Source organism: Stegodyphus dumicola, chromosome 11, assembly GCF_044657685.1.
Source record: "Stegodyphus dumicola isolate Sdum_Otavi_A_Nest chromosome 11, ASM4465768v1".
In the NCBI taxonomy this organism is placed as follows: Eukaryota; Metazoa; Arthropoda; class Arachnida; order Araneae; family Eresidae; genus Stegodyphus; species Stegodyphus dumicola.
The window spans coordinates 106,338,537-106,363,405 of NC_140778.1; the positions used below are offsets into that span (position 1 = coordinate 106,338,537).

The window sequence follows — 24,869 nt, forward strand, 5'->3', positions numbered from 1 at the left end:
ACTTGCATATTGCAGTGTCAATCAAGAAAGTTTGATACTATCAAATGTACAAACAAGTACAGTCAAAAGTCGTTATTTCGGACACCCATAATGCGGAATGATCTATAATTCGGACCTCAAATCTACAAACTTTCTGCGTATGCGTCACATTGACGCATGCGCGTAAGACATTTACGGCTGCGTGTGTGCATGCGCAAAATATGTTTACACATGTGCGTTTAATGTATAACGGACGGTATAAGCTAAGCTATAATTATCTAATTCAGTTAATGTTGCAGATTGCGTTGTTCCTTAATCTTCGAATTGGATCCGGCTTGTTATTTTTTGCAGACTGTTAGAGCAATTTTATAAAAGTAAGCTTGAACTTTCGATTATGTCAAATAGAATTTCCGATATATATTTACTAATATGTAAAGGATCTACAAAGCGAAAGTATGTTTCGAAATCCAAAATCTGTTTATCAATTTCACGCTTCGGTTGGGGGGGGGGGACGCCGTGGCACGTAATGAATTGGAAGTTGATCTGTCAGCACTATCCTTATCTTCAGGGCAGATGTTTTTTATTTTATTTGGCTTATAATTCCTTACTAAATGTAGTATTTCAGCTCGATGTACTCCGTCTTTGATATGATTTAAATCAAGTTCCTTGTCATTATAATTTGCTTCTGGTAGTGAAGAAAGTAACACACAAGTTATTGAAAACGAAAAAATTTCGATTGACAAATTAGTCGGTATTCTCAACGCAGCAATTATAGGACTTGAACAGCGGAACTTTGTAACTAAACAAGAAATTATGTCTGTTTAATAGAATTAAAGAGAAAGTATTATCACATGAAACGAAACAACTTACATTGAAAGAAATGTTTAATAAAGTAAACAAATAAATATTAAGCTTTTTCTTTTTGTAAATTTTGATACCCTTTGGATCATAATTGTTCTTTATTTCATAAATTACAGTTTCATATTTTTAATTTTGGAATTTCTGCATGCCATCTTACCAGATTTAAACTGATGATCTATAATCCTGAAAAATCGATAATCTGGAATCGCCGAAGTCCGGATTAACGACTTTTGACTGTATAATAATAAGCAATAAGTATTACAAGCAAACTGACGGATTAGCCATTGGAAACCCCTTTAGTCCCATCCTGGCTGATATCTACATGCATTATTATGAATTAAAATTATTTGAAACTTTAAACTTCCCGGTATGGCTCTGCTACATAGACCCTGTTTGACGGTAATAAAGATGATTTAAGCAAATTTCTTTCAACAATGAATTCTATTGATCCTGCTATTCAATTCACTTTTGAAGTTAAGACATGCAATTTTCTTCCATTCCTCGACATTTTGGTCACACGTAACATATCCAACTTCAGTACTACAGTTTACCGTAAACCTTCATCAGTTTGCCTTCCGCCACACTTCAAATCATGTCATCCCACTAAACAAAAGTTAGCTTCATTTTTTTCCTATGTTTTCTGCGCATTTGCTCTTCCAAACTGGCTCTTGATCAAGACCTAAATTATTTAAAAACAGTAGCTATTGACAGGGTTTTTTCACACAGCATTATTAATTAAGCAGTTAACAAATTCTCATCTCAACACACCAAAAGGCACACTCGTGTTTTCGAAGATTATAAGAATTCTGTTGTCATTCCTTTCTTTCCATCAATTAGCTATAAAATTGCAAATATTTTGCAGAGATTTAACTTTCATGTTGTTTATTCTCCTATCAATAAAATTCCGAGTTCCATACTCAAGGACCCCATCTGGATATGAAATCCTGAGGTATTTACAGGATTCCTTGTCAATGTGGTTTAATTAGCATTGGCCAAACTAAGAGAGCCTTAAAATTTCACGTTAAGGAACATGAGGCATATGTTAAAAAAAAAAAAGAAAACACAGAAGTCCTCTGTTGCCCAGCATTGTTGATCCGAAAATCACATTTTCAATTTTTCTGAAGCCAAAAGTATTCCAAAAACATCTTCCATTGGTGAATCAGATTTTTGAAAGGCATTTCACATTCAAAAAAATTTTTCTGTTCTAGTTAATGACCCTGATTCCAATCCATCTTTGCCATCAGCCTTTAAGGAAATTATGTTTTAGTTTTTGTTTCATCAATAGATGGCACCAATAGCTTAACTCATGTCCAGCCTTTCATATCTTTTGTTATCTAATTGCTATATCTTATTTCATTCATTTGCACTTTGGCAACTGAGGCTGATGTTTCAGTAAAACCATCCTGTGAAAATTTGCAAATATAATGCTGATTTCTGTTGTTTGAATTAATATTTGTTTGGCATGTTATTTTATCTTAATGTATGTGTCTGTAAATAAAAATCACACGTTTAGGCATAATATGAAATCTGAAAGCTTTCAGATTTTCTTTTTAAACCCCTTTTATTTATTTATCTTTTTTTCTTCCTGCCCCTTTTTTGTACATGTGTGTGTGTGTGTGTTCCATGTTTCAGCATTTATTGATTTATTTATATTAGTGATATTTTTTATTCTTAAATTCAGTTTTAAAATATGCACGTTTGAGATTTGTCTGTGATGAAAAAAACAAGTGCAGGCATACAGTACTTTCCCCGAAAATCCAAAGGGAACAATAGCTTTGATTTTTTTTTTTTTTTTTAAACATTTGCTTCGAAATTTCTGCCAGAAAAAATTTCATTTGTTTCTGCCAAAACAACACTTACAAGTAGATTAATTGATTGATTTTCAGGATTAAAATTTTGCAAAATAAATGTGTAATAAAATTTTTGAGATAGCTAATGCAGAAGTGATGCTAGATAATATTCTTAAATGCTGATATCATAGATGTATGAAGTTTAAACTGTACATAAATGGATAATTTTTATAAGCTGCATTTCAGAGGCAATCATACTGAAGCTCTAAAGTACATGATTAACTATTAAACTGTTTTTGGCATTTGTTGACATTGCAATCTTTGCTGCCGATATTGTTCTTTGGAATTCAAGCACAGATGTGAGTAACATCGAAATGATCCTTAACAACACTTTGGTTGCACTCTCTGAGTTAGCAACAGAACATAAATTAACTTTCAATCCAGCTAAATCAATAGTGACCTTTTTTTTTTTTTTTTTTTTTTTTTTTTTTTTTTTTTTTTTTACTACTAATAAACACCTATATAACTACTAACAAACCAAAGTTACAACTTTGGTTTATTAACTTTGGTTTGTAGTTATATAGATGTAAAATATCTCAAAGCTCAGCCCCTCACATCCCAAATACCTAGGATTCATCCTTGATTATGAATTCAACAGAAACAGACATATAGACTATTTGGTTTCGAAGGCCCGCAAGCACCTAAACATCATCAAATACCTAGCTGGCAGAGATTGGGGAGCTGATGCAAACGCTCTTAAAACCATATATATTGTGCTAATAAGACCTATTGTAGAATTTGGCTACCCAGTTTATTCCTGTGCGTCTGAAACCAATCTTCAGAAATTAGAAGTGTACAACTGAGTGCCACTTGAATTATTCTCAGATTCAGAAATGGCTGCCCTTCTGGTATAGCCTTGTTCGAGACCAACTTACTGCCACTGCGTATTAGAAGAAGAGCCAATTTAGTTAAGTATTTCAGTAAAATATTCAGCTATGGCCCCCAGCATCATACTTTGTATCTTCACACTTAACACAACAATCGAAGACTCAAGAAATACAGCCCAGCAAAAACTCAGAACCTGATCTCTTGGAAGGTTGTACCTCTATCTCTTAAGATACTTTATTCATCCCTCAGTGGGACTACTGAGAGTTTTCCTCTACTTTCATCTGAAATCCACTGCAAACAAGCAAACTCACCATGAAGACCTTCTTAGGCGTCTGGCTCTGGAAATTATTAGTTGCATTCCTAAAGATGCAGTGCAGGTCTGTACTGAAGACAGTCATACAGAAGATCGTACTGGCAGCGGTATCTTTATTAAGAGCCCTCACTTTAAAACTATAATAAAGCAACACAACGCTGACACTTTCTCTGTCTTCAGGAGCAAGCTAATTGCAATTAATGTGGGGCTTGTTGCTATCATAGCTTATGATTGTGGTTTCAGGGGACTATAGATTTTATCGGACAACTGCAGTGCACTACAACATCTTGGTGGCTGGTTGTCCGCAAATGATGAAACCAGCATATCTATTCTGCTCAAACTGAAGAAGATCTCTCAGACCTACAACGCCCACCTCAGTGGATCTCATCACATGTCGATATTAATGGTAATGAGGTTGCTGATATACTGTCAAAAGACGGTAGTGAAAATGAAATGGTCACTGGCTGTTCGCTTACTTACCAATAACTTTACTCAAATGAAAGGTCTTTATAATATGGCATATTATACCTATGCACCAGTGGTACACTGGAACATTCCCTGGCTTCCTACTGGAAATCAAATGTGACCATGACTCCCAGACTGATCTGGCTAGGCTAACAAGTAGCTATCTTAAATGTCTTTCTTTTGGTAGTGGCAGAAAAATCCACCTCGCTTGTAAAAAATACTGTGACCATCCAACTTCACCATATCACATACTGGGTTGCATCAGACTTTCTAAGGGGAAATTAACATCTGATCCCCTCACTGTTATTTATTTTTTGGCGGTCAACAACCTTCTGGAGCTGATCTAACATATGTCAGATCTTTCTAGGATAAGTAACAACAACAACATGCTTAATTTGCTAGGCATATAAGAATCATATGAGAAGGATTAATTTTGAAATGACAGTTAGGAGGGATATATTATGTTACTATTTTTATGATCGAAAGAGAAAATAATAAAATTAAATTGAAGACTTAAAGAACTATTATAATAGTTGTGCTAATTTATAAATACTGTAATGAAGTTATTAAAGAAAGTATATTGGCTCTGACTCCAAATTAATCTTTATTTTTACAACTCTGTTTCATCAAATAACATCAATCCAAGTTTTAAATCAAAATAATCTTTATTTTCATTTTTAGCAAAATGTAAACAACTTTTTAGAACAATATCATTAGTAATCTTTTGTTGTCATTCCAAGAACAACAAAAATTGATTAATCTTTTTGTTGCAATTCTGTAAACAAAAAAACAAATAAAATGATATTAATCAGTATTTAAAGTTTCTGTATAAGCCACAACAAGTACACGATTTTTTTATGAACTATCTTTTGATTTAAAAAATTGCAGGTAACTAACGCATTTTAGCATGCACATCTTTTTCACATTTTTAATGAGGAAGTTTAATTCAGAAGGTCTTTCACATTTCTTGCTGGTTATAATTTTGGTAGCATAGCACTGACATTACAGTACTTTGCCTTGTATAGCCAGATTAATAATAATTCCTGGCATGTGCATATTTTTTACCATAATCTTTTCAATTTCTCACTAAATAAGAATAAGAATAAATGCATCTACAAATTTTAAGTGAAAATATTTATTTTAATACATTTACATGTATATTTTTTGGTACTACAGTCAAAAGTCGTTAATCTGGACTCGTCGGGACTTCGGCGATTCCGGATTATCGATTTTTCCAGATTATAGATCATCAGTTTAAATCTGATAAGATGGCATGCAGAAATACTAAAATTAAAAATATGAAACCGCAATTTATAAAATAAAGAACAATTATGATCTAAAGGGTATCAAAATTTACAAAAAAAAAAAAAAAAAAAAAGCTTAATATTTATTTGTTTACTTTATTAAACATTTCTTTCAATGTAAGTTGTTTAAATTGCTTCGTTTTATGTGATAATACTTTCTCTTTAATTCTATAAACAGACATAATTTCTTGTTCAGTTACAAAGTTCCACTGTTCAAGTCCCGTTAATTGCTGTGCCGAGAATACCGACTAACTTGTCAATCGAAATTTTTTTGTTTTCACTAACCTCTCTGTCACATTCTTCATGTCTTTATCCATTTTTTGCAGCAATTCCACTTTTTGTTTGATGGACATCGAAACATACTTTCGTTTTGTACGATCCTTTGGGAGCTCCAGAATCGGAAATTCTATTTGACATAATCGAAAGTTCAAGTTTACTTTTATAAAATTGCTCTTGCAGTCTGCAAAAAATAATAAGCCGGATCCAATTCGAAGATTAAGGTACAACGCAATCATCAATATTAACTGAAATACATAATTAGATAATTTTAGCTTATACCATCCGTTATACATAAAACGCACACGCGAAAACGTATTCTGCGCTTGCGCACACGCATATGCACAGTCGTAAAAGGTCTTACGCACACGCGTAAACGCCTATGGGCATGTGTCCACATGGCGCATGCGTAGAAAGTTTTTACCTTTGAGGTCCGTATTATAGATCATTCCGGATTATGGGTGTCCGAATTAACGACTTTTGACTGTATTCGGTTTTGATGGCGATAAAAAATCGCCAAACTATTGTTAATGGCAGTGCTGCCAAAAGTAATTGTGGTACCCTAACGCAAGAAAGGAAGTATAATAGTAAATAACTATCTAAGATTGATGTTTTAATTTAGATGAAAGGTTAATTTCATATACAGTCAAAAGTCGTTAATCCGGACTCGTCGGGACTTCGGCGATTCCGGATTATCGGTTTTTCCGGATTATAGATCATCAGTTTAAATCTGGTAAGATGGCATGCAGAAATTACAAAATTAAAAGTATGAAACCGTAATTTATGAAATAAAGAACAATTATGATCTAAAGGATATCAAAATTTACAAAAAGAAAAAGCTTAATATTTATTTGTTTACTTTATTAAACATTTCTTTCAATGTAAGTTGTTTAAGTTGCTTTGTTTCATGTGATAATACTTTCTCTTTAATTCTATTAAACAGAATTTCTTGTTTAGTTACAAAGTTCTGCTGTTGATGTCCTATAATTGCTGTGTGGTGAATACCGACTAATTTGTCTATCGAAATAACAATAACCTCAATAACTTCGTTTTCAATAACCTCTGGGTCACTTTCTTCACTATCGGAAGCGAATTATAATGACAAGGAACTTGATTTAAATCATACCAAAGACGGAGTACATCGAGATGAAATACTACATTTAGTAAGGAATTATAAGCTAAATAAAATAAAAACATCTGCCCTGAAGATAAGGATAGTGCTGACAGATCAACTTCCAATTCATTGTGCGCCGTGGCGTGAAATTGATAAACAGATTTCGGATTTCAAAACATACTCTCGCTTTGTAGATCTTTTACATATTAGTAAATATATATTAGAAATTCTATTTGACATAATCGAAAGTTCAAGCTTACTTTTGTAAAATTGCTCTGACAGTCTGCAAAAAATAATAAGCCGGATCCAATTCGAAGATTAAGGAACAAAGCAATCTGCAACATTAACTGAATTAGATAATTTTAGCTTAGCTTATACCGTCCGTTACACATTAAACGCACATGCGCACACACATATTCACAGCCCTAAAGGTCTTACGCGCACTCGTAAACGCCTATGCGCATGTGTGAATGCAACGCATGAGCAGAATGTTTGTAGCTTTGAGGTCCGGATTATGGGTATCCGAATTAACGACTTTTAACTGTAATACTTTTTTATTATTATAATTTATATAAAAAATATATAAAAAAGAGTAAACATGACTGAATGGAAGCATAAGAGTAAATAACTATTTCAGATCATTATTATAATTTATATAAAAATTGCTAAACATAACTGAATGGATACCTGCATCGCTGTTTCGCTACTGAATTATCGCTAAAGCATAGTTTCATCTCATTGGTTGTTCAAACATAATTTTCTATAATGAATGAGGCATTTTCTTTGAAAAAATTCTGGGTAAAATGCAGAATTGCTCACTTATTTGTTTACCGCTTTTTTCAAGTGTAAAAGCAATTGGTTTTTTGTCAATTTTCTTTTACTTTTGAAGTGAAAATAGGTTGATGTGTACATAGATAAAGTCAAGGGTGTGCGCAGTGCCATTTTCGTGCAATTCTGTTTTTTTTTTTTTTTTTTTTTTTTGTCCTGAATTGAAAATAGGTCGATGTGTACATGGATACTGAGTATGTGCAATTCTTAAAAACACGTCAAGCAGTGGGCGATTCTGCACTTTTCCCAAAATTCTATTGCAGACTTTTCGTAATGGGCAATTCCCAAATTGTTAAATCCATAGGATATCAAAAAAGGATTTAAAAATTAAAATAGTATTTCAATGGCGTCTTAAGAAATGTAGAACTATGTAAACTTCAGAATGTAATCTGAAATCAGCCCATACGCTAGATTTGGCGCGTTTGCTAGATTTGGCGCTTTTGTGCATACATTTTTGCTGCAATTTTTTACGTGTCTCAAAACGTAAATTTATACTTTTTTTTTCAAAACAACATTTACATATCCATATTTTTTCAAGTAATGAATGATCTTTTTAACGACTTTCAGTCTTGCATTACTTATACACAGCTGTATTTTAACATCATTTGCCGAGAAATATGCATGAATTTCTTTGACAGAAATTTCTTAATTCAGTATTTCTGCATACAGTATATTGAGATTTATTTTTATTATAAAATATGTATTTACTTTTGTCTCTTTACTTTTGTTTCATTCAAAAACCAGTCGTTCCTAATTTACTGTTTAATCATTAATGAATATGATTTAAAATAAATTAGAAGTACTAAATTTCCTTGTGTATTTTTACTCTTTTTTTATTAATTTTATTATCAGAAAATCAAGAGGGGAAAGTTATGAAAATAACTTAATTTTTGAAGGATGTGCCTACTGTAAGAACAAAACAAATGAAAAGTAGTCATGGGTAAATTACAACTAATTATCATAATACTATTTGTTTAAAGGAAACCTACATTCCAGTAAAAATGCATAATAATATTAATATTATAATATCTAATTAAGATATCCTTGTTTCTACTTCTATGTAACTTGAATCTTTCTTGTTCTTATTGTTAGAAATAAATTGATGTAATGCAGGAAAAAAGATACCAAAAAACAGTCATGGCACATGCTTATGATCGTGCATAAGGCTAATTGGCACAGGAAGGTCTAAAGCAGAGGTTGAAAGATCAAACCCCCAAAAAGGAGGCTAATAGGATGTAGAGTAACCTTTAATAATCATACAAATCTCCTTTAATAACATAATTTTGTATGTACTCTGAAGCAAAGCATAGGTCTGAATATCTGGCTGGTTAATAATCTTATTTTCTAGAAAACTTTTCCCTGGTTTAGCCATAATAACCAAGCATTATTGTCCATAAAAATGGAGTGAAGGCCAATTGCACCTCTGAAAAGCAAACATAGGTATCTAAAGCAAATATTGATCTTCATTGGCCATAATCACTCCTCAGCAAACTTTTGCAGTCTTTCTCTCTACTGAATCTATTATCCGTAAACTATTTTTGTAAGTTGTGCATGATAATGGGCTTTAGTTTTAAGTCTTTAGTCTACTCTTGAGACTGCTCTGCTTCAAGTTTTCCAACAGTTTTTCAGTCGTTCTGTCATCCGGTATTGTTGGTTACTCATCTGATAAATGTTGCAAAATACACCATAAAATTTTCTGAGAAATGTGAATAAATGAAACATGGAAAATATCACATGCACTTTTCCTGAGCTTTTCTCTAAATATTTTGCCCGCACGCGCATGTATTCTTCTTACACATTCCACATTAAAAATTTGTATTATTTTTGTTTGGAAGGATAAATTGTACCTTCTATATGGTGTTTTTTGAAAAATTCACCAAAATGTATAAATTCTCTTAATTTTAAACATCAGTGTATTAGAAATTCTGAAGCAAGTGTTTAAATATAAGATCAGATTTTGTATTCTAAATCTGCAAGATAAATATTGTTTTCCCTATTTTGTAGATGCTAGAACATACAAAGCAAATGTGTTGAAACTTTTTTCATTGCAACTAAATTTTGTAATTAAAATAATTTAAATTTATAAAATTAATATCATTGAACATACTTGAATCTTACCTCTCATTATTCTGTTAAATCTGAATAATTTAGGAATTGTATTTTTTGGACTATCTGCCTGATATTTTCAGATCTTTAATTTTTATTGTGGATGCAATAAGTGGTCCATTAAAAGGAAATTTCAATTTTACTCAAAAGACTCGTATTTTGTATAACTTGGCTACATGTGAATTTTATCAAAAATTTTTTTAAGGTAATCTATTAAGTTATTATTAATCATTTTCTTACCCTGTGATGCATTTTTTCATTGTTGTTTTCCATTTATAGAAAAGTAGAAGCATTCTCGCACTTTATGCATCATGTCAGTGTTGTTATTTACTCTATATGGATGCAGAAAAGTCAAGTCCCAAATTTTAATAATTTTTTCAAAATATAAGGGAAAATCAGATAAATAGTCATTAATCCCATCTTTACCCATCTTTACAAAAACTAAACTAGCTCCTCAAAAATTAATCAGGTTTTACATGAAACCAAAGTAAAGATTTTGATTGTGTTATGATGTCACATTTATCTATTGGGATTAAATCACTCTGTTTAGGCAACAGTGTCCTATGTTTTATAATAATTTTACGTGTTTCTCATTTCTTAATTTTTTGGGAGGAGGAGTTTTTAAAGTTCTGAAATATTCTAGTTATTTGAGCTTTTCCAATTATGATTTTTTTCCCGACATTTTTGCTGGAAATCCCCCCCCCAGTATTTTATTACGGCTTTTATAACAGTTAAATTATCAGGAAATAATTGGGTATAGTATATTAATTTTGTGCTAAAGACAGCTAGTTATGCATGTAAATTTTTAAAGGAATCTCTTATTTTTGAGAAAAATGCTGATATACGTATAAAGAATGAAAAATACGAGTTATTCAGAGAATCTTGAATATATGAGTAGGGCTTAAAATTCTCATTTATAGACATGCTGGATATAAAAAATTTTTCAATGTAACATTATTCATATATTGTTTAAATTCTAAAATAAATGTTTTTTGGTAATTTGTTTTCATTGAGTAAAATGGCTTATATCATGTAATTTTGATATTTTTCTCAAGAGCAGTTTTATTTGTTACAGAACTAGATTATTGTTAGTATTATTATTTTCTCTAAGACTAAATAAATAGTTAGTATTTTGTTTGTTCTTGGCTTGTGTAAAAATTTTAGCTTTTACAGCAAAATGTGTCATTTAACCAAAACTGCAGTAGTTTGAACTAAAATTTACATAGACTCCATCAGTGAGGTCAGCATGTGATCAAAATTAGCATAGACTTATTGTTGACATTATTGATTCTTTTAGAGACTTACTGAACACTAAATTTGCTTGAATCTGAATCCTCAAAGGTTTTTGAATCTTTGAAATCTCAGATCTCTTAAGTTCTTCATATAAGAACACAGTAAAAATTTTAGTATGAAAAGTTTTTATTTAAATCAAAACTTAAAATCTGTATTTAATGAAAAATAAATTTAAGATTACACTTTTAAAAGTATATGCATATTTATTAACATGGTAGAAATAAAATTTATTAAATAAAGTACATAATTAAAACTCTTGAATCTCAATATGCATTTTTTCCATGTATTTCACAAAAAATGTTTGAATAATACTTCAGAAATCAAAGCAGATTTAGATGAGAGAGGGTTATTTCGAGAATTAACTTAGATAAACACTAAACACTGAACATTTTATTCTCTCCAGAAAACTGAGAATGGTGGGTTGAGGGCTGTCATGAGGTGATATTGTGATTTAAGTCTACTAAAATTGCAACAAATATATTTTTCTTTTAAGGACAACATTTATTAGATATCAGCTAAAGTAACTTCTCCAAGTTTTAAATTGAAATATAATTTTTTTACTTCCTTGTACAAAGTAAAGGAAGTATTGTTATTGTGAAAGATTTTAGCTATATTATTTCGACAAAAATATCCATTTTGACCGCTCTTGCATTTGTTGAATGATTTTTGGCATGGCATCTGTACCTACGGACAAAATAAAAGATTTCTTTTCCCAAAACGGATTCTAAAATGCATTTAAAATGGATTCAGAAGGGAATTTTCCATGATGTCTGTATGTGCATATGTATGTATCTTGCATAACTAAAAAATGGGTAGCCTTAGAAAGTTGAAACTTTGTATATGGAACTGCTATAGCATGTAGTTGTGCACCTCCCTTTTTGGTTGCAATTGGCCGCACCAAATGTGTTTGTGTATATATGTGTATATCTCCACTTTGTTAGCCATCTCAGTGAGCTCAGTTTTTTTTTAATTCTTATATGCTGGTACATTGTACATTTTTGGCTTTAAAAGTGATTGAATTATGTTGTTATTATGTTCCAGTTAGGGTTTCTATGCCTTTAGTTAATCTGCATGCAATTGTTGTAGAATTATCAACAATTTAAAAGTTTATTTGGTCCGAGTTCACCATTTGTTTACATTTGAAACTCTTAGTAAAATTGTAAACTAAGTCAGTTGGTGCACTATCTTCAGTGTCTTTTTGCTGCTGTTTTTAATTGTATTTGATGTTTTATGTTTTTCTGTATTTTACAATGTTTAATGAAAGACCTTCATGTAAAAAATCATGTATTTTTGCCTTGATGCAAAGTAATTGATTGAGTGAGAAAAATATCTGCAATGAATTTCAAGGAAATAAGTTTAAATGAAATTTAGGGAAAAAATCTGTATAATTTAATAGACCGTACAAAAAAGTCATGTGGTGTCCACATCAGATTTTTTTTTTTTTTTAAATTAGAAAATTTTTTAATTATATAAAATGTGCAAAAATTGTTTCCATTTTATATTGTTATGTTATATATTTTTATGTTTAGTATATTTTACATATGGTGCATATTATATTTTTGTATATAAACAATTAATACATTTTTAAAGGAAACTGCAATTATTTGTTTCTTTTTCCTAGGTGTGATAATCTAATCGAAATTCATCTTCAACAGTTGATAATATGTACTATAGTAGGTGCTTGGTTAGGTGCTATTCCTATACCTTTGGACTGGGATCGTCCATGGCAAACTTGGCCTATTACTTGCTGTATTGGATCAGTTTTGGGATATTGTTTTGGCCATTTTCTAATAGGAATGAGACTTCTTTACATGTTTTACAAAGAAAAGAAGAAGATGTATAATCGTTCTGTATAAAAATAAATATTACTAAGTATATCCCCTTGTGTTGCAATAAGCAAAGCCTATTTGTATTATAAATGATGTGTGGATATAATAGGAAATATTAATTGTTAGAAAGTGCTCATTGTATGGTATTTTTCAAATGCAGATTGTATTATTCACTTAAGATAACAAGCTATTTTTATATTTTTTATTATGGTAAGCAGTAATAAAAATTTATCTCTTAGCTGAATTTTTTTAATTTTCAGTGTACTTTCAGTTTATATTTTGGCGAATTTTATGTTAGCTATCTATTTTATTAAATGCATTAATAGTTGTAAAATAGAAAACGCAACTTTAAAATAAAAACTTTAATTGATTAGGCACTAACTTCTGCTGTAAGTAATGTGATAAAGTAAAAAGTTCCAATAAAAATTTGTTATCCTTCATAATTAGCTAGTCTTAGAAGAAAATGGGGGAGACTTTCAAATATGGATATTGCAATTAATATAAAAATTAGAAGGTTTATTTTAAATTGTAGCTCTGCATCAGGGCTCATTTTCAACAACGCAGCTATTCTGGCAGAATTATAAGAAAAATTTTTGAAAAATATTTTAGAACATTTAAAAAGTTGGTTTACACATTGGTAAGAAGGCCAGCAATGAAAAATAAATATAAAATTCTTTTCAGAAGTAATCTGCTGCAAAGCTGTTAGAATAAACAAAGTCAAATATAATTTCAAAATCAAGAATAAGTAAATAAAAAGGGCTAAAATATCCAGAGTTGTTCCCTCTCCTTCAGTCAGAATATGAAGATCGTCACACTTAGAAGTGATGTAACACCAGAGTGCCTGAGTCAAGGACCCTACCCCTTGTCGAACAGGTAGGTTGTTTCGAATGCTGTCATGAGTAACTAACATAAGATATAATATTTTTTAATAAATTATGATCATATTTTTTAGTATTGGGCTAATAAGATATTCTAGCAGAACTAAAGTGTGCGCCGAGTTCCAATAACGACCTGAAAGTACCATCTGGGAGAGCTGAGAAAGGGAAAAAGAGCTGGCTTTAACCTGAGTCCTAGAGATACATATAATACATACAACACAGATAGTGTGAGTCAACTGGTGCACTTAAATCATAGCATAAGTTATGCAGTACAGGTAAAGTAATTCAAATTAAACAATATGAGTACTAAGTATGCCAAAGGCCATTTACAATTATTTGGATCATTTACATCATAATCATAGACCCTTATAACAGGGCTGTTGATACTTGTGAGGTTAGCATAAAACTTCCAAGCAAGCCGGCAATAAAAATATTTCAGTTCTTCAATGCCTAATTCATCATGAAGTTTTTGATTTTGAACATACCAGGGCAAGTTGGTGATCTGTCTTAGGACACATTTTTGTGCCTGCTGTAACTTTTTCCTACATTATTTGCATGACTATGTCCAAACCGGGCAGGCATAGCATAGTATGGTACACAATACAGTTTTATAAATAAGCAACTTGTTATCTATTGAAAATACACTGTTTCGAGAAATTACGGGGTGAAGTGTAGCTTTACTAACTTGAAACTTTTTAAGATAGATGTTATGCGTGGGTACCATGAGAGAGCTTTACTGAGGATCACCCTAGGATAAAGGACTTGCTTGGCCCATGGGATATCTTCTTCGTAAAGTTGCAGGTTTTTATTGAATTTGTTCTTCTTGGTAAAAAGGATTGCTTGAATTTTATCTGCATTAACTTTGATTTTCCATTTTGTCAGCCAAGTCTCAAGTATGTTTATGTAGTATTGTAGTCATTGTATTGCTGTCCTAATGAATGCACTATGTGAGAGGATCGCATTGTCGTCTGCATACATTGCAAGTGTTGTGTTCTGTGTGGTGGAATGTCATTCACGTAAATATTGAATAAAGTGGGTCCAAGCAGACTTCCCTGGGGCAGCCCAGCAAATATTGCCCTACGTGTTAATAGTGTGTTTGAGACACGAATGACAAAGTGTCTACCGGTTAAGTAGGATTTAACTATGTTTGTGATGTAGCCTGGGAAGCCCAGGTTGTGTTGTTTGTAAATGAGTGCGTCCAGCCATACATGGTCGAAGGCCTTTTCTATATCCAGGGACCGACCTCCTGTAACTTGCTTATTCCGCAGCCTTCGCTGATGAGTTCCACAACTCGACATAGTTGGCTGACCATCGAATGTCTGCTTCGGATTTGACGCAACTTCCAACTTTCCAGGAAGTGCTGCCATCTAAATAAGAGGTTGATAATCTTTGTGAAGTAAAGTAATATCTTGACTAGGAATCTTTTGATCATCCTGGTGCTAATAGCATTGTACCTAGGGCTCTTGTTAATATGAAGATATGGGAGACAATTAGTATAAAACATCCAATAGAATTGACATCCTAAGAAAAATCTGGTGAAAAATCATCATCCAGGAAAATAATTAAATAAAGTATTGAACTCTGACACATTTTGCTTATTCTCTACTTTTGTTGCTAATAGATTTTAATTTGAGTTATGTTGATCAGTTCTCTCTCTCAGAGGACTTCTTTTAACCCTCTAAGGGCCATATTTTTTTTATATCTGTAAGAACGTATATATACATGCATATTAAAATATGTCAAAGAAATTAAGGAAATATATCAAATGATACTGACTTTGTTCAATACCTCTGTTTTTTGGACAGTCATATATTTGATGTTAGGCCGTGACCACAACTCAAATGCTAAAAATACGAGTAGAATAAAAATAGAAAGCGTTAAAATACAACGTTAATTATTACTGATCTCATTGAAAGATCCTAACTTTTCAAGAAGATTTAATCTCTTCCAATAAAATCACAAATTTATATATACTCCAACAATCTTGAGCATTTAAAATTTTCCAAATATAATTTTAATGTCTACTTGCTTCTTAACCCTCTAACTGGCAAAGCCATATATATATATGTATGGCCTAGAATATTTTTTGCGATATCTGTAAGAACGTATATATACGTGCATATTAAAATATGTTGAAGAAATTAAAGCAATATATCAAAAGAAAACAAATCCAGGTATGAAATGTTAGGAGAGTTTTTACATTAAAATCAAAAAAATAATTTGCTTCATAGTAGTTTGGGGAAATTTGTGCTTTCGTAGCAAAAACCCTGGCTGCTCAGAGGGTTAAAATAAAATAAGCAAATGTATCAGAGGAAGTTTTTTCATCTGATTGAAAGCAACTTTACAAAATTTCAGTCTTTGAAATAGAAAGATAAAAGTTCCTTGAAGTGAATGGAAAAAGAAATTTCTGGTCTGAAATTATGAAATAATTATCCAAAAATGCAGAAAATATAGATTTCTTATTGACTTGAATATCAAAAGCCTACATTTAAAATGATATAATATTTTGAGGTGGAGAACACGTTTCAGAGGTAAAAGCCAAAATAAGGTACATACAAGTAAAACTTCTTATCTGATTATGAAGCACTTTTAAAAATAAATATCAGAAATTTGCTCAGAATGCATTTGGTAGAATTTGGAAGTAACTTTATTTTTTCTAGATTAAGTGTAATATTATATCTTTGATGCATGGGACCATTCGATTGAATAATTTACAAATTTCTATTTCATCGAAAATTCTCTTTTTTCTATAAATCTATTTCTGATGAAACGCAGTTCCAAAACTCTTTTTCTGTATATTTATGTACATAGAGAGATAATCTCATGAAATTCCAAGAATATTTAAAAACCTTTCTCCACATCACCCTAAGAAATATTTTTGTTTCTGTTTCATTTTCAGATTCTTATAAATCATGTTTTTTTCATCTTCTTGGGACAAGACATTTTTTAATTAAATCCTATTTTGTTACAGACAAATTTTTATCACAAGTAATCCAGGCATTCTATTTCAGATTTTCCTAGCCTAGAACTGGATTCTTCATCTTTGTTTCTGACTGAACTGAAAATTTTAATATTTTTATCAGGCCATGTTCTAGTATTTCAAAACGACCCAATTCTTCATCGGATGAATCTAAATAAAAGTTGACTGAAAGTAAAATTTTCTACTATCTCTGTCTAAGAGTCTGATTTGTAATGGATTTTCAATGATTTTCAAACTTGTAAATGGCTTTTTTTTTTTTTTTTTTTTTTTTTTTTTATTGAAAATGCAGATTGAAATTCTGTTAGGTCTATTCACAATTTTTTACAATAGCTGACTTTTAAATTCTGGGTAATTCCTTGATCCATCACAAAGCAATTATATTTGAGGAAAAAAATACAGTTCTAATATTGCTTTAATGTAATTCCTCTTTGCTGGGATGCACTCAGCAGTTATCTATCAATAAAACAACTTGGCTACCTTCAGAACTTTTCTTTGGATTTCAACTCATTCACAACAGATGGCGCAAAAATGCCTACTAACTAGTAAATGTATATATGTATATCCTTGCAATGCATTTCGTATTCTACAACACACTGTATTATGAAAACTATTACTCACAAGATGTTCTGTTATGCCTTTCAGTTATGAATATCAATTCTTGTATTTATATATATGTAATGAAAACAAAATTAGAAGTACTGATGTAGGAACATTGAGATGCAGAAACACTGATTGCAAAGCACATAGATGGCATATTGAAGAGGAAGAGTTTTGATTGCATAGAATGTTAAAAGGTTGAATCCTTAGTGACTAAGAAACTTGGCAGTCGAGGCAGATTAAATTCCATTTTTATTTAAATTGACATTTATGGCCACAATTCACTTAGTACTGTAATTGTGCTTATTTCAGAACATTTCCATTTTTGATACTAACTGTTGCAATAGGAAGAGAGCTTAGTGAAACAGCGTCCAAGCAGTAACAAAGGTAGAAGCTAAGTGCACATTTATGCAACATGGAAGATCACAAAAGAGAAAGGTTGGTTTAGGTTAGAAAAGTGTCAGTTCTCAAAATCTTAAGTTCCCAGTTAGGTACATCATCAGCATAATGCTATCCGACATAGATTTAACTAGAAATGACACAGTCCAGAAATGCTCTTATTATTGACTTTTTTTTTAGAGTTAAGAGTAAATAACCAAATAAAAAAAGAGGCTACTACTAAATTAAAGCTGATTTACATATTTTTATCTGACATATATACATATAGTGAGAATAGGCTACCAGTTGAATGTTGAGTTCATATAATGATCCATAACAATGTTTTGTAATATAATTTTCCAATCTTTTTTTTTCACCCATCCGTTGGCAGGCATTTAGTCAACATAGGCGTAGCCACTATTAAGGCTGTAAGTGATGGTCATTTTATTTTGGATGCACCTAATATGTGGGCCACCATTACCTCCTATGAAGGGATCGACAGTTACAACCATCACCTTTTTTAGTTCGGGTGTCACTGTAGAGACATTAGGTTGTCTCGAAGCAGGGGAGATGAAAAATGACCAATGCCCTCGCCAGGAATCGAACCACGGACCTTTCGAATTCACGTCGAGTGTGCTGACCACTACATTACGAAGGCAGGAGAAATACATTATACGTTTACTTCTAGTTCTGTTGCAAAACGTCAGCTACGGAATGCCACCAAATCATATGTACAGCTTTAGGTACTAGTGTTGTATCATATGACGCTGTGAAGGTTTATCACCGAAAGTTCAAAAACAAGGACTGTGGCATTCAAGAAGTAGAGCGCTCTAGCCAGCCTACTAATGTTGATGAGGCTCGCCTGCGAGAACTTGGGAAGAGGATCAGTATGCAACCAATCAATATATTAAGAGCTTGCCAAGGAGTTAGACGTTAATGCCATATCCATTAGTTGTGCTATACGTCGTATAAACTTGACTTACAAGTTCAATCGCTGCTTACCACATGAACTGATTCAAGCAGATAACGACAGACGTGTTTGGGTGTGCACTAATCTGCTCGAATATCAATGCAAGAACAAAATTCTGGACTGGATCGTCACTTGTGATGAAAAATGGATTTACTTCAACAACACAGCCTGAAAAGGTCTATGCCCGGTGAGCCTGTCGGCAGCGTAGCCAAGCGGAATTTGACTAAAAAAGCTCATGCTTTGTATCTTGTGGCATTATCCACAAAAAGTATCTGGGAAAAGGTAAAACCCTCGATAGTAAGGTGTACCGTGAGATGCTAGTCCGTGTTGACGCTGCTGTCAAGGAAAAACGTCGGACTGAATTCCGGCGCAAAAAGGTAATGTTCCATCAAGATGATGCAAGACCACATGTGTCTGCAATCAACACCCACCATATAGCCCGACATCGCTCCTTCGGACTTCTACATTTTTTCACACTTGCAGCTACGTCTTGCTGGTCCTATCTTCCATTCTGCGCAGGACGTCCGAAATGAGATTGATCTGCTCTTAGACTCGCGGCTGCCAAATTTCTGGGCCGAAGGTTTTGAAAAAACTACGAAGACGTAGCAGAAAATCATAGTTTTGGGTGGTGATTACTATCCGCACTAAAGCTACTGCTTTCATCTTTTCCCGCTAACTTTATTAAGAACATTTTTTAGCGGAAAATTTCCATTACAACCAGATATATTCATTTGAGATGATGACTCTTAACTTTCATTTTCCTCCATCAAATGAAATATTACCTGAATGTGAAGAACGAAATAAAGTTGGGAGCATCTACCTGTCTTGAAGAGCAAAGCCTTATTATGGCAGTGGCAGGAAACTCTCACTTAACAAAAGATGGAAATATTGTACAATAACAGTAAAATGCTTTACTAAAAAAAGGGAGGATCATCTTCCTATGCTTCTCCGCTTGTCAGGTACAAAGCAAATAAATATTACTTTGCACAGGACTGTACAGAAACCGAAACCCATAATTATCCGTAAAAGCGTGAAAACATGTAAAGAGAAATTGTGTACGTCACGTTATTAGATACTGTAATACTTGTACAGCTAACACCTCTTTAAAGATTAATTTAGAAGTCAAACAACAAAAATCAGCGTTATATTTTCAAATTTTCACAGGACTAGTTTCGATGGTTTTACCGAGCCATCATCCTCAGCTGCAAAAGCACAAATGAACGAGATTAGATAAAATAAGAAAGCCTGTACAGTAGCTAAGCCACTAGCGCCATCTGTTGATGAAACCAAAACTAAAACATAATTTCTTTAAAGGCTGAAGGCAAAGATGGATTGAAATTAGGGTCGTTAACTAGAACAGAAAGATTTGTTTTGAATGTGAAATGCCTCTAGAAAATCCAGTTCACCAATGGAAGATGTTTTTGAATAATTTTGGCACCAGAAAAATTGAAAGTGTGATTTTCGAACCAACAATGTTGGGCAACAGAGGACTTCTGTGTTTCCTTTTTTCTAACATATGCCTCATGTTCCTTGACGCGAAATTTTAAGGCTCTCTTAGTTTGGCCAATGTAAATTAAGCCACACTGGCAAGGAATCATGTAAATACCCCAGGAATTCATATCCGGAATGGGGTCCTTGAGAATGGAACTCGGAATTTTATTGATGGGAGAATAAACGACTTGAAAGTTAAATTTCTGCAAAATACGTGCAACTTTATAGATAATTGATGGGAAGAAGGGAATGACAACAGGATTTTTATAACCTCCTAAAACAAGAGTGTGCCTTTTGGTGTGTTGAGATGAGAATTTTTTAACTGCTTGATTAATATTGCTGGGTGAAAAGCCCCTGTCAATAGCTATTTCTTTTAAATAACTTAATTCTTCACCAACGGATAGTTTGGAGGAGCAAACTTGAAGAGCACAGAAAACATAGGAATAAAATGAAGCTAACTTTAGTTTAGTCGGATGACATGATTTGAAGTGTGGTGGAAGGCAAACTGATGAAGGTTTACGGTAAACCGGTTGGATGTGTTACGTGTGACCGAAATGTCGAGAAACGGAAGAGAATTGCAAGTCTCAAGTTCAAAAGTGAACTGAATAGCAGGATCAATGGAATTTATTGTTGAAACTGAGAAGTACCGAAGTTGGGCTCTGGCGCAGTTTAAGCTCTGAGGGTAATCGAAGGAGGATACCAAGCGGACGAAATGCAGAATTTGTAGCGCAGGAAGAAACTGAAAAAAATGAATCGGGACGTCACTATGATAGCAGGCCAATTTGAGTGTCCTCTTGAGATAATAGTTGAAGGGCTTCCCCTTCTACTATTATAATAAGAATAGTATATGAATAAGAGACAGGAATTGTATCTGGAAATCTAAATCGAGAAGAAAATCATCAATGCTGCATTGGTTTAGCGTTTCGACTAACCGCGTGAATACTGAAATGAAAAAATTTTAATACAGTAGCAACATACTTAAAATTATACTGAATTTTTGTTGTAGAAATGATAGACTTTGTATAAATATATGCATTCTATTATTTTAAACATCATGGGTCTGTAAAGAGCCTAGGATTCCGTAAAGGAATTTTCCAAGTTGGTCCTACGTAAAAAAGGGACTTTGTTTTACATGCTGCAAAATTAAATTTATAGATATTTTTCCCGGATCATTTTTAACAACCAAAGGCGTAGCTAGGTCTTCAGCGCCCGGGGACAACTGAAGATTTTGCGCCCCTTTCTCTGTACCAAGAACTGAAAAATTTCATTCTAAAAGTTCGTAAGATCAATTTTTCGCCCCCTGAATGCTGCGCCCGGGGACAGATGTCCCCCCTTGCCCCATTCTAGCTACGCCACTGTTAACAACTCTAGAAAAGTGTCTTTATTATGGAGCCGGTATTCTTTGCGAAACAAAAACCTCTGGTATAAGATTTTTCTATTGCATCTTGAGTCTTGTCATATGCCTCCTCTCAATAACTTTTTCTCAGGAATCTCCAATTTAACTCGATTCTGTCATCGGATCTAGAAAGTTTGTGGAATGATTTACAGTAAAATGGCCGCGTCCCATATTAAATAGTCTGTAATAAGCCCACCACTGGTAAGACATTATAGTGTATCCCACTAAGAATTGTTTTTGAATTAGAGGAATGAAATGATGGCCTATAATGCGTAACGGCCAATAAACTCAGTCAAAAATGACTCAGACTAAAACAATAATCGTCAACAAACGACCTATAGTCGCTCTTTCAAACATAAAAAATATTTTTCCACTACAGCTATATAGAAAACTTTCCCAGAGATTCCGGAGGCAGTCACCAAAGTACCCTAATGGAGAATGAGTTTATTTCACAGCTGTCAAATCATTGTCTAAGCCCTTGAATGTTTTCTCATTCAAGGCATCTTTAAACGCAGTGGCGGATAGGGCCGGCGGGGGACCGGGCAGATGCCCGGTAAGCCGAAGCGATTTCGCGCCGATCAAGAAACTCGAACAATCGAATCGACACAGATGACTCGGCGAGACAGCCCTGAGCTTGAGGGAAAGTGTGTAGAATTAACATTTTCACTCAAAAGAATACCTTCCAATGATATACAAAATGCACAAAAACGACAATTGGCAAAATCTATTTTGGATAAAATATCAGAAACTTCGATTTAATATTTAACGCATCAAAATTGTTTGCAACGCATTGCAATAACAAACTAGAAAGGCTTGGTAATTATAGAAGAAGACCCACCTGCTAAAAGATGCCGAAAAGTGAAACAAATGGACGACGATGAATCATCCGACTATAATTTCAGTTGCCCAATCAAACGATTCGACGTTACTGTTTTTAATTGTATAACGGATAACACCATTTCATCGATGGAAAATAGGTTTAAAGGGCACAGGAAGTTCTACGAAGACGTATCCCATCTCGATCCCAAAACACTTTTAGAAGCCCGAAATCTTTCTACTATTTATCTATATTATCAGGGCACTATGCAAGTGTAAAAATTGATAATATTAAGGATGAATATCAGGACCTAGTAATTAAATAGGAGATACTAAAAAATTCAATTGAAAATAATTATTTTGAATCTGATACCGAGTCAGAAGGAGAGCGTACTGTGTCTATTAATGAGCATTCATGCAAAGCTATATGAAATTTTTGAAAAAGTTGCGTCTTGTCTGTATTTTATATACAGACAAGATGTTTTGTTTATATGACAAGATGTTTTGTTTATTTGTCAACCGATGTTTTGTTTATATGATTATTTAGTTGTAACATATGTTACCGTGAAAGACCGAAATTGGAGAATTTCACCGGAGAATTTCAACATTCACCAAATACGTCGGTAAAAGATCAAATATTGCATTACATTCTTGTACATTCAGACCCTCACCGGTGTATGTCGACAATCACAGATATGCTCTGGTGTAGGTTGAAAAGAGAGGAGACGCGCTGTCATTGCAAAAGGAAGTGTTCCACTGCTTGGTCGTTCTCGGAACTCCACGTACTCTCGAAACTCTCCACGCTACAACTCGCGATGCACTCGACGACACACGAGCACAGCTCCTGGCTCTTCGGTTCAGTCTTTCCCGGAGCTCAACACGCTCTCTCGACGATGCACTAACCGCGATACACTAACAGACTCCTTCAGTGGACTCGACGACCCACTCGGCACTCGCTGTCCGGCTGTCAACTCGATCGACTCCGCAGGGATTGACTCGCTAGACGAGGCTCACACACTCTCGATGAGAGACACACTCTTCTTCTCGATGAAGCACACTTACTGACTGCGGACCAGCAGGGTTTATATAGCTTTCGGCTTGTGTTCAGGAACATTCTGGACTAAACCGGTAAGAATACGTTCCAGAAGGTTCTCCAACCGTCCAAAGTATATCACCAATTTTGTCGCCAAATGTGCGATTTCTTGCCAAATGTGGTAACCCTGCCATCCTTGCTATTTTATGGCAACCGTAAAACTGCTTTTCGGGGAAGCCATCTCACCGCGCCTTTACATTTCGTAACAGTATTTTTACTTCCTCCCTAGGACTAAATTTGGCGATTTATCAGGTCTTGGCGAAATTGTGACACCAAGCGCATGCGCAAAAGGAAATAACGCTGTCCGTTTATGTTTCAAATTTGTGATGGCTGCGAGTATGTCAAACGAAGCGGAAAATGAATTTTATAAAATTTTATTTGATGGATATTCCTGCGAAGTATTGTCTTCCAAGTTCGGAGGAAAAGAGGATTTCAATATTGAGATCAGATGTTATCTTAATAGTGAAGATAGATGGGAGAATTGGAAAATACATTTTGAAGTTGTTTCCCACGTGCATTGGATTGTATCTTCCAAAACAAAACAATGCAAATCGGAAAGAGCAAAGTTTATTTTTAAGAAAGATTATGTGTGTCAACATGCAAGACTAAATAAGAAAGAGGCTAGTTTCAGAAATAAAGAATGTTTAGCTGCTTTGCATGTTAGAATTAAAAAAAATAATAAGTATACAAGATGTCGTGATGAGTATGTAAAAAAGAATCTGTGCTCTTTTTGATTAAAGTTTCATTTCGGCATACACATCGATGTGATATTGCTGAAGCGTGGAATTGCTTACGCCCAATTCATTCGGTGAAAGAAGTGTTCATCAACTACTTTCGTGCCGGTAAAATAACAATTAATAATACAATATTTTTATTCTGCTATACACCCACAGAGTTCACTGTTAGTAAATACTGTCAAAATTGTGACGATAAAGGCAGTCTCATAAACATGTATCTGAACATAGAATTGTTCTACCTAATGGGCAATATGTTTTATTACTTTTCGTGATATTCAGTACCTCATATTTCGTACAATGAATTTTACTTAAGATATCGGCATTATTTTAATTGCTTTAGTTAAGAAGCTTTGAAGACATTCTTTTTGCAACAGCTGAAAGCAAATTAGATTGCAATTGTTAAGCATATTAATTCATCCATTACATTATGGAATAATGAATAAACTTATAGTTTTTATATGTACATTGAAATGACAGCTTCAGAATA

General features: G+C 33.2%; 1 protein-coding gene across 3 annotated transcripts in view; it reads left to right on the plus strand.

The window, feature by feature from the left end:
- Window positions 1-13,284, plus strand: part of PIG-F (phosphatidylinositol glycan anchor biosynthesis class F) — a 30,996-nt gene extending 17,712 nt beyond the window's left edge. For all 3 annotated transcript variants that reach the window (XM_035372562.2, XM_035372554.2, XM_085827044.1), the window contains one exon: window positions 12,839-13,284. In XM_035372562.2, coding sequence (XP_035228453.1) covers window positions 12,839-13,073 — 235 coding nt within the window. In that variant the 3' untranslated portion in view covers window positions 13,074-13,284. The remainder of the gene's footprint in view (window positions 1-12,838) is intronic.
- Window positions 13,285-24,869: the final 11,585 nt, after the last annotated feature.